At 43.5% G+C, this 15142-nt stretch overlaps 1 protein-coding gene across 3 annotated transcripts; it reads left to right on the top strand.

The window, feature by feature from the left end:
* Positions 1 to 7809: 7809 nt before the first annotated feature.
* havcr2 (hepatitis A virus cellular receptor 2) lies at positions 7810 to 11791 on the top strand. 3 transcript variants are annotated; one of them, XM_086160724.1, is made up of 7 exons: positions 7810 to 7900; positions 9019 to 9220; positions 9732 to 9880; positions 9962 to 10018; positions 10123 to 10211; positions 10329 to 10409; positions 10515 to 11791. In XM_086160724.1, the coding sequence occupies exons 1-7, from the start codon at positions 7867 to 7869 to the stop codon at positions 10632 to 10634; spliced, it is 732 nt and encodes a 243-aa protein (XP_086016850.1). In that variant the 5' UTR covers positions 7810 to 7866; the 3' UTR covers positions 10635 to 11791. The 3 variants fall into 3 exon arrangements, with proteins under 3 accessions (XP_086016850.1, XP_086016851.1, XP_086016852.1); XM_086160725.1 differs by having other exon boundaries at positions 10329 to 10431; XM_086160726.1 differs by lacking the exon at positions 10515 to 11791 and having other exon boundaries at positions 9732 to 9861; positions 10329 to 10431.
* Positions 11792 to 15142: the final 3351 nt, after the last annotated feature.

The raw sequence follows: 15142 nt of genomic DNA, 5'->3' as shown, positions 1-15142 counted from the left end.
ACCCTGCCTGGATTTCCTCAAGGTTGTCCAGCCTGGGTTCTTCAGTCTCTCTCGCTTGTTGTCTCTTTATGTCCTCCTGCCTGGGTTCTCTGAGTTCTCTCCAGGTTCTCCTGTTCCTGCCTGAGAGTTCAAATGAACTCCTCCAGGTTTGCATCTCCGCTGAGACCTAAAGAATCAAACAAACGTGACTTCAGGGTTTAGGAATCCAAGTGAATTCTGAACTCTCAGAAGTGAATGAAGGTTTGGACTATAAATCACATGTTGACACTAAGAATTTTAATTGACATCTGCTGACGTCTGCATGAGTTTTGATTTCCCTGGCACTCCCGCTCCTCCCAGGGTTTCCAAGCACAGGGGTCGTTGCTTTACCGTCGCCCTCCGTCCAATGGGAGCGCCGGGTTCCTGTCCGCGTCTGGCTCGGCGATGGTGGCTGAGCCGAGGCGACCGGGCCGTGAAGAGACGCAGGACGTCACGGAAAGAGAGCGGCGTTTTCATCCAGAGATACTTCTGCTTCTATTTATGAGGCAAAAAAATACGTTGCCAAGAGATTCTGAAATTCACTGGTGGGAAAAGAATCCAGATCCTGAGGGGACCGAGGGACACCGGCCCCGCCCCCTCCGCACGGAGGCCGCCCATTGGCCGGTTTCACCAAATCACATGTTTGCCTGTTTGCGGCGTCTAACTGAAGCGTCAGCCGTGGAAGGAACCAGAAGCACGAGGACTAGCCAGAGTGTTCCTCAAAGTCCCCCATATTCTTCTGACTGGGTTCTCCAGGTTCTCCTTCATGGGTTCTCCAGGTTCTCCTTCCTATCTTCTAACCTGGTTCAGGTTCATCAAAACCTCCTATGATTGACAGCTGACTCTTCCTGGTTAAACCACGCCTCTCCCCGGCGGCCCGCAGTGATTGGCTGCAGTTAATGCATAAACAACTGAATTATTTTTCCTCGTAAATCACATCTCCGAGAAAACTCCGCGTCCCGTTATCCCGTTCGGTGGTTGGAAGCTGAGCTGCTGAGGGCGTCAGGGGGCGGAGCCTGCGGGTTGTTAGCGAACTTAAGGGAGGTCACGTTGTCCCGGACGCAGCTTTTACTGGATACGGTTCCACCGTCTGTTTACGTCTCAGGCCATTAACAGATTTTTGCCTTCCCGTCCATGAAGGCGTCGCGCGACGGGCTCGCCATTACTCACGAAAAAACCTCCGTTTCATGCCGGCGCTCTCTGATATGCCCCCCCCTCCCCTCCCGCAGCTTCCATAGAAGGAGCATCGGCGGTCGCATGAAACCTCGGTTCGTCATCAAACCGATGGAGCCTCTCGCATCCGCCAGAACCGCCGCCGCCGCTGTGGTTCCGGCGGCGCTACGGTGGAAATATGTGACAGGTGAAAGGTCACGGCCGTGAATTACAAGCCGACAGGGCTAAAAACAGCAGTGTGTCCCTTTAAATTTCAATAGCGCATTCCTGAAATTAAAAAGTTTCACTAAGAGGCAGGAGCTTTTATCGGTAACATCTGCTTCGACTAAATCTTACCAATAAATGTATCATCTAACAGTCCAAAAGTCCAATACATGTGTTACCTGCAATTTTCTTTTTTTATAATTTTATTACATTTTATTTACGATTCTTTCAATCCAAAAAGATTTATTTGTGTTGTATTGATGTATTTCTTGTATGTATCTTCAAGAAATGCTAATATTTTAATGTTGTATATTAAATATGATGTATGAATCAGAGAGTGAATGGTTGTATGTTTGTACGTATACTGTGAGTATATACATATTTATCTATCTCCCTCTATAAATATATGACTTTCAGTCCATGTTAAGGGGACAACATTTCAACACATTTTCCTGAGCGCTCAATGAAAACAATAAAACAAGTGTGACCCTGAAGGGGTCCCCGATTGTCCCCGAACGGCCTTTCATTGCAAAAAAAAAAAAAAAAAAAGAAAATGAGTTACGTGTGGAGAAGCTTCTCGCCCTCCTCGGAGATCATCACGTCGCTCGATCTCCGCCCACATTTGAACACGCTGTCGTGTCTTAAATGAAACGCTGATCCTCTTGTTTTATTTTACCCCCGTCAGCTTTTTCATTTGCCCTCCAACCCCCCCCCCCCCCCCCCCCCCCCCCCCCGCACCTTGTCTGGAATGGAAACTCTCTCCATTCCATTTTCTTTGTATCACCCACTCTGATGCACACACACACACACACACACACACACACACATACACACAGATCTGCAATACTGCTGGTCAATTAGAGTGTAGATGTTATTCATAATTATGATGAATGGCTGAATTTGATTAAGATGATGATGATGATGATGATGATGATGATGATGATGATGATGATGATGATGATGATGATGGTGTTGATGATCAGACCAAAAAGGCAGACGGTGACGTCAAGCTAGACTCAGACAAGAGAGGGATGAATCATTGCCTTCACTGTTTTTCTTTAAAGGAAAGAAAGACAACGGGGCACACACACACACACACACACAAACACACGCGCACACTCACACACACACACACACACACACATACACATATGCAGACTATATTTAATCCCCACTGAGACTGAACCTTAGGTCTGTGCTTCTCATCATAGAACCTCATCAATGTTCCTCTTGTTTTCTTATTCTGTGGATAAAACTGACTTTTTTAATAGTGAAAATTCAGAAACCGTTATGAGCTTATAAAAAAAGTAAAATAAAAAATGACAATAATAGTCAAAAATGATTAAAAAAATTATTCCCAAAAATTGTTTCCCTGAGTATTTTTTGGAGAAAAAGGCTAAAACTTGATAAGATGAAAAATGTATGTCTTGAAGTAAGAAATAATTAATAACTGCATTCAAATAATGAAACATAAGGTTAGACTATCAGAGATAAAATAATCCAATTAAACTGAGAACAATTCCAACGGTGGGGAACTCACTTCAAAAAGGGATGTTTCCTCGGAATCCACAGGTGAAATAAGAGTTAAGCTTCGTCAAACAAAAAAAAACAAAAAATTCTTGAAATAATCAACCACTTTATATGAAATTTTAATGAATAGTTGTCACACCTGTGAGCGGGCGGAGCTCGGGTGTACACCCCAGGGAAGGTGCAGATCTCTGAGGAGCGATGGCTGTGGGGTTTGCGTCGTCAGATCTTCCAAGTTAATTAAACATTTTAATTCAGGGGGAGCAACCGTGGCTCAAATTAGAAGGTTGGGGGTTCAAATCCTGCTCCCGACCGGCCCCGTAATTATAGATAGTAGTGTTTCAAGATTCAAAATTCAAAGATTGAAAGACTCAAAGTGTTTATTGTCTTGTGTACAGTGTGGAAATGTGTTTTCCTGCGCAGCAAAGTAAGAATTTAATTGTGCAAGGAAATATGTTTCCACACTGTGCATACGACAATATACATTTTGAATCTTTGAATCTTTGAATCTTTGAATCTCTGAATCTCTGAATCTTTGAATCTTTGAGTCTTTGAATCTTTGATTTTTTTTTTTTTGTTGTTGAATCTGCACTATTAAGCAGTGATTTAAACTCTACAGAAACTCCACTTGGTGGAACACCCATCAGGTTTATCTCCGCCGGTAGGGAAGGCTACATCGGGGGCGTCGTTTCCGTCACCATGGTTACCGCATCACTCCTGATGACACAGTCGGGTCGGGGGACGAACAAAGAGCAGAGTTCCACTCATCAATCCCCCCGCTAAGTGGTGCAGATGAAACGCCGGCCTTGCCAATTGACTTTTATACGCATTCATTTGTTCCTTACGTATGATTGACGATGCTGGATTTGAAAACAAAAGACTCTCCCCATTCTGGACCAAAATGGCAAAGCCGGTGACATCAGCCTGATGACGCCCGGTGAGCTGGCTTCATGAAGTGTGTGTGTGTGTGTGTGTGTGTGTGTGTGTGTGTGTGTCGTCGGGTCTCATAGGTCGCTGGAACCTGCACGGAAACAGAAAACAACCATCAGCTGTAATTTGTGTCTCTGAACACGGTGTTACAAGAAGAACATCAGCGAGAACAAAACACCTGCTGGAGGGTGTGTATGTGTGTGTGTGTGTGTGTGTGTGTGTGTGTGTGTGTGTGTGTGTGGTGGGGGGGGTCAGGAGCAGGTTAATGGGACATCATCTTGGCATCGTGGCATCATCGGGACGCTCCGACCCCCAGATGTCTGAAGACATGGTCCGACACATTAACCGTCACTGATGTCACTTTACCCCCCCCTCCCCGGTCATTGCCATGGCAACGTGAGACGGTGGGTTTATTTCGCCTGCGAGACGCGACAGCTGAAAACGCCGCTCCCTCCGGTTCCGTGACATACGGAAAAGAAGGAACGAGTTGATCGCAGGAAAACGTTAGGAACGTCATGCTAATGAGAAAGTGGATGGGAGCGAATCCCATTTAGCGGAAATGGTTGGGATGATTCGCCCAATCGAGCATTTCCTCCTTCCACATTAAATCGAACTGAACTGAAGTCTCAGTGTGAACATTTGAGGTGAGTAAATTCATGAATATGTATTTTTGCCTCTGCATACATCGACAGTCGCCTCGGTGAAAACCAGAAGTGCGTTTTTGTTCTCCTAGGTGTGAATGATGATGCGAATGAGGACGGCCCGCAGTCTTTTGGCAGGGATCTGCGAGCTTCCCGCCACGCCTCGGCCTCCATCGCGTCCTCCTAATAGCAAACTGCATTAGCATCTGAAGGCTACGTTTGCAGCGGGGTATTAGCGATATGCTAATGCGGGCTCACGCGGACGAGGCGCGGCGCATCGATAACAGCCGGAGAGGGCACGGTTTTGATACCGGCCGTTTCCATGGCGACGGGAATGTGAGAGGTTGCAGGTCTTCCTCCGCCAAACGAAAAAGCTGCGTGACGTGAAGATCGTAGGAACACATCCAACGTGGAGGAGGGAGAAAATAAACAGGTCAGGATTTTGAGATTGGAGCTCCTGTAGCTCCTATTCTGGGTCAATACTCATCAATAATACACCCAATACTTACAAAACGCTCACCAAATACCAAATACTCACCCAAATACTCAACAATTACTCCCCCTTTCCCCCCCCCCTGCAGCCCTGAGTGCAGGATAAGCGGTGAAGAGCAAGAATAAATTAATCAAATTGAATTCAGTTACAGGGTATATTTACAGCATCTGCAATAATGTGACCTTTGACCTTCAACAAGAAATGTTGACGGTCAAGGTGTTCCAGATTGGATTGGCCTCGCAGGCTCACCGTTGTTATGGTAACACCCCCCACCCCGTTGTTGTGAGACCACCAAAGCTAATGTCACACGCTTTTTTCTCATTTTTTGCCCCAAAACATTAAAGTTTGAAATAAAACAATGTTAAAAAAGCAAAGCAGGAGTGAATGGTGATGCACAATTACCAAGACACATAACATGTTTATGACGGGACGTTACGGAAGCAGCGTGGCGTGTAATATTAGCATAGCTAGCCATTAGCCTGTTTTTTCCTGTCAAATCCTTTTCTGTCAAACTGCACACCCATACAGTTCAAGATCATTCACTGGGTGATAAAAATCAAAATTTGACAAAACTGTTTTTCTCCTCATCGCATTTCCAAAAGTGCCCATTAATGGGATTATTGGCGTCAAACCCGATCCCGGTTATTAGATCATCGCGCAAATGTCATTTGCACTCATTGCCACTCAAACTGCTCCCCAACCAATCAAAAAATATAATAAGATTCTACCAAGTCCTGGATGATTACGGAGGGACTTCTGGCTCCTTTTTTGTGTCGTTTTGGTAGACAGCCTGTAATTTTATCTTCTCATCCGAGGTCACTCTTCATCTGGAGGTTCTGCAGCCCCTCATAATTCTATTCACTCCAGGTCGTCTCCGCTCTCTCTCTCTCTCCACCATTCAAAGCGTCTCGTAAAGTGCAGGGGCTCGTGGAGAAAGGAGCCACGGTTCGGATAAACAGTTTCCCAGCGGCGTCCCGTCAGGTAAACGCTGGGGAACGCCGTGGAATCTTCGAGAGCCGGCAGCTCGGGGTCGACTCTAGAACTCTGGAGCTCATTCTGGATGAGATTTCCATGTTATCCTGTCTGGTTCTCTGCAAAAGTGCTCTCCGGTTGGTCTCTCTAGGTTCTCCAGCCCAGTTTCTGTTCATGTTCTCCATTTAGGGTCTCTCCAGGGTCTCCTTTTCCTATTTGGGTTCTCTGCACTTTCTCTCTGTGGGTTCTCTCCATGTTCTCCAGCCAGAGTTCGCTCCGGGGCCTCCGTCTTCCTCTCACAATCAAAACAATCAGCAGGTCAACACTCTGAAGTTTGTGTTTCCTCCATCCGCAAACACACACACACACACACACACACACACACACAGAGTTTCTCTCCACCAAAGGACGGTTTCATCTCCTTGGCAACGCTTCCCCTTTTTTCTCCTCTTTCCGTCTCGACCGATGAGTCGGACGAACGGCAAACTCGATGTCCCCTTTTTTTTTTTTTTTTTTTTTTACAGACAAATGTAGGATTTGTCGCTCGCCGCCTCGCTGCCGCCCCGAGCAGCGGCGAGGTCTGCTGCTCGGGGCGGCAGCGTGGCAGCTGTTTACATTCCTCCTGCTGCTTCCTGACCGGCGGGTTCGTCCCATTGGCCCGCCGCCTCACACCGACTTCCCGCAGTCCGAACTGAATCCCGCGGTCCGATCTGAATCACTCAGCTGGATTTTTACTCAAGATCATGTGAAATGTCAGTGAGATGACGCTTATCATTTCTATCTGAAATGTTGCATAGTTGTTTCCACTCGACGGGATTGAGAATCAGAAAGAAAGAGAGGGAGAGCATGTATGGATGGTTTCATACGTTGTGTCAATAGAGTACTATTTGTATTTCCAGTCAGAGAATGTAATCACATAGGAATGAGGCCAGTAAGAATAACCGACCTTTGACCTCTGTATGTTTTCACCCGAGCAAATTTGATTATAAGGGAGGAGGCAAGGGTGTAAGGAAAGAAGGGAATGGAAGAGGAAAGGGATCATAACAGACAGGGAGAGAGGAGGAAATTAAGAGGGGAGAGAGAGAGAGAGAGGGTGGAATGAAGGAAAGGAGAGGAAAGGAAAGGAAAGGAAAGGAAAGGAAAGGAAAGGAAAGGAAAGGAAAGGAAAGGAAAGGAAAGGAAAGGAAAGGAAAGGAAAGGAAAGGAAAGGAAAGGAAAGGAAAGGAAAGGAAAGGAAAGGAAAGGAGATGGGAGCAGGCTGAAAGCCCAGAAGAACTCCATTACCGCCTAGTGGCTACTTCAGGATCTTCTCAATAATGTTGATTTTTCCAGATCTGTGACAGAAAAGCCCTGGAACGGGACCTGGGGCCTTCCTGCTGTCGGGGCTCCACATGTCTACGTTTGAACACTCTGGGTTTTTCCCGTTTCGTCCCACAGCCCAAACACACACAAGAGGTTCACTGAAATAAATCCAGATGTGTGAAAGACAGGGTCAATGATTATGTGTCTGTGTGTGTGTGTGTGTGGCCTTGTGATTGACAGGGCGAAACCCCGTGTCGCCCAACGACAACCCAACGAGACCAGAACGAGTATAAGAGATAATAAATGAATGGCTACTTTTGATTGACGTCCTTCAAGTCCTGCAGGTCGCCTTTAGCGGGCATCTTTGGAAGCCTGCTTAAAATCATCTAAATTTTTTGTCAATTTTGATTTTCTTTTCTTTCTAATCAAATGTTCCGCTGCCGAAGCAACATCGGTCAACGTCCTGAGACCCAGGGGAGACGTTTCGCAACGAGCGTCTGCTTCTATAAAAAAAAAAACAGAACAAGACGAGAGGGGAAGTCGGGGGCGGGACTGAGTCATGAGCGGGACTCGTCTGTCGGCCGTCTGAGGTGAGAGACGTTCGACATGCCGCCGCTCCATCTTCTCCAGGTTCTCACAGGTGAGTCCGAACCTGAAGGCATCACGGGACGCTTGCGGATCTACATGTTTGTGAAGCTGCTGGCTGGAGCTGTGTTTTCTCTCTTAACTTAAAATATGACTGTAAAAGTATAGAGAGATTGAAATATTTGTGTTTGCTGAGACATAGTTGTTGATGTCGTTCTGTTAACGGCAGTGACATTTGTGTAAAAACAAACCATCTTGAGATAGTTGAGAACAAAATGAACATCGAAAATACAATATCAGATATATATGTTGGGATACGTATGGACACTTTAGTGGACACACTGGATGTGAAAGATGGTGGGAACTGGAATCTAATGCGGTGATTGCTGATGGAGAATGGGAGAGTTCTTGGTTGCCCTGGCAAAAATGTTTAAGTAGCCCAACATGGAGGGAGTTCAGCTGGAAGTTAAGAATAAGGTGTTTTAAAACTCCCTTGATAATAGCTTCTTATGATAATAACTGTTCTCCCCTTTGTTGGAGGGGCTGTGGCATAACGGGGGACTTTTCCCACATTTTTTGGGAGTGCCCTAAACTGATGAAATTCTGGGAAGAGGTAAAAAAACGAATAAGTGAGATTTTAAAATTAAATAGACCAATTGATCCACAGCAATTTATTATAGGTACAGCATCAACAAGCGATTTAAGGAAAAAACAGGTGTTTTCGCTTAGAGTTCTTCTATTAATTGCACATAAAATGATCACAGTAAACTGGCTCAAACCCCACCCACCTACCCTGGACCAGCGGCGTCAGAGGCTTAAGGATGTAAACTGCATGGAACGCATAACAGCAAACTTACGACTTCAGACAGACCTATATCTTGACAAATGGGCACCCATCAAAAAATATTTGGAGAGTTGAAGATATTATCTCTATTTGACTGAGTTAGATGTTTTTTTTTTTGTTCTTTTTTTACATTTTATTTTTCGCTTGCTAGTGAGGAAATAAGTGACCTATAAAGAATATTGTATAATGTGTATCTTGTTATGAGGTTTTGTAAGAATGTGTGTGACTCTGTCAAGGAACCTGTTCTAATAAATGTTCAAAAAAAAAAAAAAAAAAACATCAGCAGCAACATATTGAGTTTGACGGTGTATTTTTTTCATGATTGTCAGCGCTCGCCTGTGCCTCGAGGGTCGCCACGGAGACGGTGGTCAGCAGGGCGGGTAAAAGGGCGGTGCTGCCGTGTCACGCGATGGAGGACAGGTGGGCCGGCGTGGAGGTGTGCTGGGGAAAGGGCCGTCCACGGCTGTTCAGCTGCCAAAACACACTGCTCAGCAGCGGGTGGAAAGGAGTCACGTACAGGAAGTCGCACAGGTTGGACATAAATCCGAACCCCTGCCGATGGCGGAGGTCGATAATGAACATGTACATTTGCCATTGCAACAGCCATTCAGAAAATGGGGAGTTACATTTGAAGAAAATGGGAAAAGACTTCTTTAGTTCATTCATTGCGGATGTAAATGTTTTGGACTGGCGATAAACTCAGGATCCACCTTTTAAAGGCTGTTACCATGGTTACAGACTATTATTGGGGTACCTTTGTGCTGCTGTCACATGCTTCCGACTATTTCCGTCTTCAAATCAGTATATTTTCTTTTTTTTTTTTTTATGTAGGTACAATAGTTAAAACTGTCTTCGGTCGCGTTTGCGGTTGCCATGGTCACACCCACCTCATTCTTGTTTAGTGCAGTTGCCATGGATATACCCATTTCACTCGTTACCTCTACAGTCTGTCCCCATCTTTATTTGCTTCGGTCCATAGCTAAAACATCCTCATTCCTGTGAGCGATTACCATGGTTACTCCTCTCCTCCTTCCCCTTGCAGGTATAATGTTCAGTCCATGTGGTCCGGGGATGTCGCCTCTCTGTCCATCTCCAAAGTCCAACCTTCAGACGCCGGTTTCTACCACTGCAGGGTTCAGTTGCCGGGCCTCTTCAATGACCAGACGTTCATGGTGCACCTCATCGTCATACGTACTGCCGCGTCCGTTTTCGTACTCCCGCACCCCCCGCGCGACTCAGCCGGAGGGTTTTTAAATCTGTTTTCTCCTTCAGCCGCTGTGGTCCCGTCCTCAACATCCGGCAACGGAAAAGCGCAGAGTACCACAATCGGTGAGTGGCGTATCGGGCAACAACTTGAAGACGTTTTTGTGTTTGTTTCCCGTGAAAAGGAACAGAAAAAAAGGCCTGAATGTTATAAACTTTCACGTTTGCAGCCGGATGTCAGAGTGGGGAAGGGACGGAGCAGACAGGAAGTGATGTCACAGCAGTGACTTCAACAGAGCCAGTCATTGAGCGTGTTGAGGTACCAAAGACCAAGTGCTGGTTGGTGGTAACAACAGCAATGCATGGGTGGTGAATCAAATTTAATCAGAAAACTGGTTCATTGGTGACTCATGTTGTTTTGTTTGTATGGCAACAGTTGCATGTTCATCCAGAAACGAGTCTCCAGGCCTTCATCGGACAAACGATCAGATCGTCCTTCATCATTTTCATACCAGCGGTGCTTTTATCGACGGCTTATAGTCAGTTTGCATGAGCTTGTGCCTAACTTCTCTGAACAATGTTGGTTTTACCTTCTCACAGCAGACTCATTTTCCACTTGCAGAAGCCTGGAGGTCCAATCGGGGAGCAGAATCTAACAGTGGTCCGGACCAATCGGAGAGAGAAGAGGAGGTGTCCGTTTAGATTTGGCTTTTACAAAAAATCAAAATATGGATCATCATAAACATAATGGACACGACTATGCCTGTGACGCTTCATCCAGGAGGCTTTGCGTTGGCGTTAACATTAAATTCCCCTCTTGGACCGCAAAAACATGTTTCACAGGACAGAAGCCCAGGCCTAAGGATCAACTGAAAACCAACGCACCCTGATCAGTTTTTGTTGTTTGGCTCTCACCACCCTCTTGAACACAAATTCGGTAGCATTCTCCCCCAACATCAAGATAACAGGAAGACAGAGATCAAACCTTTTCAGTTTAGACAAATCCCCAACCCCGAGTGATGAACAAGACACTTGCAGCGTCTGTTCAGTCCAATCGCCACTGTTAGATTTGACAGCAATGGACGCAAATAACTTTGCTTCTGGTTTCTCGCGTAAAAAAGGTAGAACGTTAATGTGAGGGTTTGTTGGTTTTTGAAAAAGATTAGAAACCAGGACGTGAATTTACTTTCGCCCGACTGACAAATCAGGCAAGCCCGAACTTCAGGTGGAAACTGAGAAAACGACGGATCCGGTTCGTCATCGGCGTGATGATCTCGACTCGTTTCACAGCAACCCCGTTCTCCACGGCGCATACAAGGGAGTGGACAATGGCTGAATGGCCGCGGCACTCGGCAACCGTGGCGGGAATCCCGGCATCCGGCCGATAGAGGCCCCGTCAACGTCAATGACATCACAGAAGGTGAGGCGGAAGACCTGCGGGGGCAGTTAGATCATCCGCCACTTTACTGCCAAAGAACAAGAAGGAGATGACCCTGTTTTTCCATCTGCAAAGTCCCGTGCTAGGGCAAATCCACTGTCACCATGGTAACCATGAACAACCGCTAAATTTCCTGGCTGGATTTATTCTTTAAATCCCCCAATTTAGATTAACATTATTGCTATCAGTATTTTATGCAGTCACCTGTATTGAAATAATCCCCTTAATTGTTTGATAGTGTGGGAAAGGCTGAACGTCCCACTGCTCCATTACGAAAAAGAAGCTGGGTCGAGAGGCGCTTTGTCAAGCCTTGACAGCAGGAACATTAGAACCATAAGAGCAAGACTTCAGAGAAATTATACAATTTTTCTACTGTTATTTATTATTGTTATATTTTTCTTGTAACTCTGGCACAACAATTTCATTCGGGATAAATAAAGTCGTTCTTATTCTTATTCTTATTCTTATTCTTATTCTTATTCTTATTCTTATTCTTATTCTTATTCTTATTCTTATTCTTATTCTTATTCTTATTCTTATTCTTATTCTTATTCTTATTCTTAGAAAGCGAAAAGAAAGAAAAAGGGCAGCAACTTCTCAATATCCCACCCTTTTAAAGAACCAGGGTTTGTTTAACCAGGCGTTCTCAGGTGAACAGTATATCCACAAACACACACACACACATATACACACATATGCATATGCATAAAAAATATATATTCACATAACCACACACACACAAATTTGCACACACACACACATGCGCATATATATTAATACATATACGGATACATATATGTTTTCATACACAGGTACATGCATGTAAATACATGCAAACATAATATATATGCATATGCAAAAATGTGTATCTGTGTGCATGTGCATATATATATATCTGTGTGTATGTGCATGTATATATGTGTGTATGTATATATATATGTGTGTGTGTGTGTGTGTGTGTGTGTGTGTATATATATATATATATATGTATGTATATATGTATACATATACATATATGAATATTAATGTTAGGACGGTCAAAACTAATGTATGTTTATCCAAATCAATTTTTTTGGTTTATTAATTGTATTCCATTTTTGAATGCAATTCATGAATGCTCTCAGCAAAAAGACTCGAAACCCCACAATTCCACTCACTGGCTGAGATTAGTGCTCCAACGCCACCTGGCAGCGGAACTGACCCCATCAATACGGATGACTAAAAAGCTAAGCAGGCTCTTGATGCGAGGTTTGGGGAACCCAAGACGGGACAATACCTCAACAGGAAGTAGCTGTCCTCTCACTTCCTGCTTAAAGTACCACAACAACCCACACATTCACAGGGAATTCCTCTGCAGGCCCAACTTGGACGGACCCTCGGGGAATGGAGAGGCCTCATAACTAACAAACAGGTCAGAAAGTCTCAGCAAAGGGCCCACTATGAAAATTACTATGAAAATATTAGTGTGATAAAACAAAACCTTGCTGTAAAAATGTGTCGGATGATGTTTTTCTATTATTTTATTTTATTTACAATCTTGACACCAGATTTGTTCTTCAGTTTAAATAAAATACAAGAAATGAAATAAAATACATAAATTCATACAAAAACAAATAAATACATAAAATACATTTTATGTATTTATGATATATATTGTAGCAAGATGCGAATGCTGGGGTTTATGTTGATGCTTGTTTTCTGTGTGATTTTAGGGTTGCTGGGAATTATGTGGGTGTGGTTTGGGTTGTAATGAATTCTGTGTTTTTTTCACATGGAATTGAGTGGGAACCACACAAGCCTGGAATACAACTATATATATATATACATATATATGTGTGTGTGTGTGTGTGTGTGTGTGTGTGTGTGTGTTTGTGCATGTGTGGGTGTCAAATCCGCTCCATCTCTAACAGAATAGAGAATAGAAAAGAATAACACACCACAAAAGAGAACCAGCAAGAGAAATTTGACTTTCAGACAATAAACGAAAAAACTAAAAGCGGAAAATAGCGAAGCAGGAATTTAGTTTGCTTTAATAAATGCAAGCTAACCAAGGAAGTAACCATGAAGTCAGTGCTCTTTCATCCCTCTGCTGTGGCTCCCTGTAGCTGGGGAAAACAAAAAACTAGTATTCGATTAAAATATTTTTAACCCTTTTTTTTTGTCTTTACGTGTTCATCAAGTTTAGTTAAACAAGTTTAATTTCTTGTCACATGAATCTGATGTGCAGGGACTGTGTGCCGCAATACAGGAGCAAAATTCCCATCGACAACGTAAAACATATATTTTAATTGGCTATTACTTTGAAAATGTATGTTTTGCATTGGTCAGTGAAATGGCCTTTTATTTTTAACGTAGGCTGACTGCTGACTGCATGCTTCAGTACCCTTGATAAAAGCATGGCGGCACAAGGAAGCAGATGCAGATTTTTTTTGGAGGTCAAAATGTTTTTCTTGTCGTTTTCACTTCAGCAGTTGGTTGATCTCACAAATACAACTGTTGTTTATTTCTTCACGGCATAAAGGTAAAAACAAAAACAAAAAAAACAAATATGCAGTGTTCTATCTATTCCAGATTTCAAAAGGGATTTGCATTTTCTTTCACGGGGAAAACGACTCTGAATAGCTCTGAGTCCTCCTGATCCCCTGTTCTAGTCCATGGAGAGTTTTCGGTATTTAACCCCAGCAGTTATTTTATCAACTCCTCCCCCGAAGTGCAGGGGTCGTCAACCTTTACCACTCAAAGAGCCGTTTGGACCCATTTCCCCACAGTGAAGAAAATACAAGGAGCCACAGAACCCTTTTGAAATATAAAAGGAATTAACACCGCATGTAACATTTTTTTTATTTTTTTTTATCAGTTTTACTTTTAAGCAAAATACCCTATTTGAGTCCTTCTTGTACAGGACTGCTACCAAAAAATTAGAATATTGAGATAAAGTTCTTAATCCTCTGTAATGCAATTACAAAAACAAAACTTACTTTTTCATGATTTTGTAATATTTTGAAATAGGATTTTTGTGTTTTCTTAAGATGTAAGCCATAATCAGCAATATTAAAATAATAAAAGGCTTGCAATATTTCAGTTGATTTGTAATGAATCCAGAATGTATGACATTTTTGTTTTTGTAATTGCATTACAGAAGATAAAGAACTTTATCACAATATTCTAATTTTCTGAGACAGTCCTGTATTTATTTAAAAAAAAATGCCAAACTTAAATTATCCACCGGCAGCAAACCAGACTTGCCATCCTCTCTCTTTGTACCGTCATCTTTTTACTGGTCCCTGCAGTCGCTTATTAAGAGCAACAAAAATATTTTCAACACTGTTTTATTTTGATGTTACAGGACCGCATTCATCTTCATATTTAAAAATCACATTTAAAAAATGAACAAACTAAAGTAAAATGCATTTTAATTAAATATTCGTTAATTATTTTCATAAGCCACCGGGAGCCACATCAGAGGGTTCAAAGAGCCGCTTGCGACTCCGGGTTGCCAACCCTTGTCCGAGTAAAACAGAAAGAGTCTGGTTGCCATGGTAATATTTGAAAAGGATGATCCGGGATGTGGATGACTGAGACTCTCAAGTGTCTAACCAGATGTTTCCCACATGGGGGAGCTTTTGCGGACAGATCTGGCTCTGTGTGGCCGGCCTTCGGTCTCGAACTCAAAAAAGAGAGGGAGTGTGAGAGTGAACATGAGTGCATCATGGCAGTCAGCCTGTGGCAGCATAGCTAGGGGCCACCCCAGCGCTCAATATATGCTCGATTTTAAACCCATTTTTATACAAAAAAATAATTATTAAACACCA

The sequence above is a fragment of the Fistularia commersonii genome, chromosome 15 (genome assembly GCF_037954325.1).
Source record: "Fistularia commersonii isolate RoL2024-O1a breed Wild chromosome 15, RoL_Fcom_v1.0, whole genome shotgun sequence".
NCBI classification, from domain to species: Eukaryota; Metazoa; Chordata; class Actinopteri; order Syngnathiformes; family Fistulariidae; genus Fistularia; species Fistularia commersonii.
Note: the sequence above shows the minus strand (reverse complement) of the source record. Positions and strands in the feature narration are given on the sequence as shown.

Coding starts and splice junctions, on each gene's coding strand:
- havcr2 (XM_086160724.1), top strand. CDS start 7,867: ATGCCGCCGCTCCATCTTCTCCAGGTTCTCACAG. Junction 9,221..9,731: donor ACGTACAGGAAGTCGCACAG/GTTGGACATAAA, acceptor TTCCCCTTGCAG/GTATAATGTTCAGTCCATGT. Junction 9,881..9,961: donor GGTGCACCTCATCGTCATAC/GTACTGCCGCGT, acceptor TTTCTCCTTCAG/CCGCTGTGGTCCCGTCCTCA.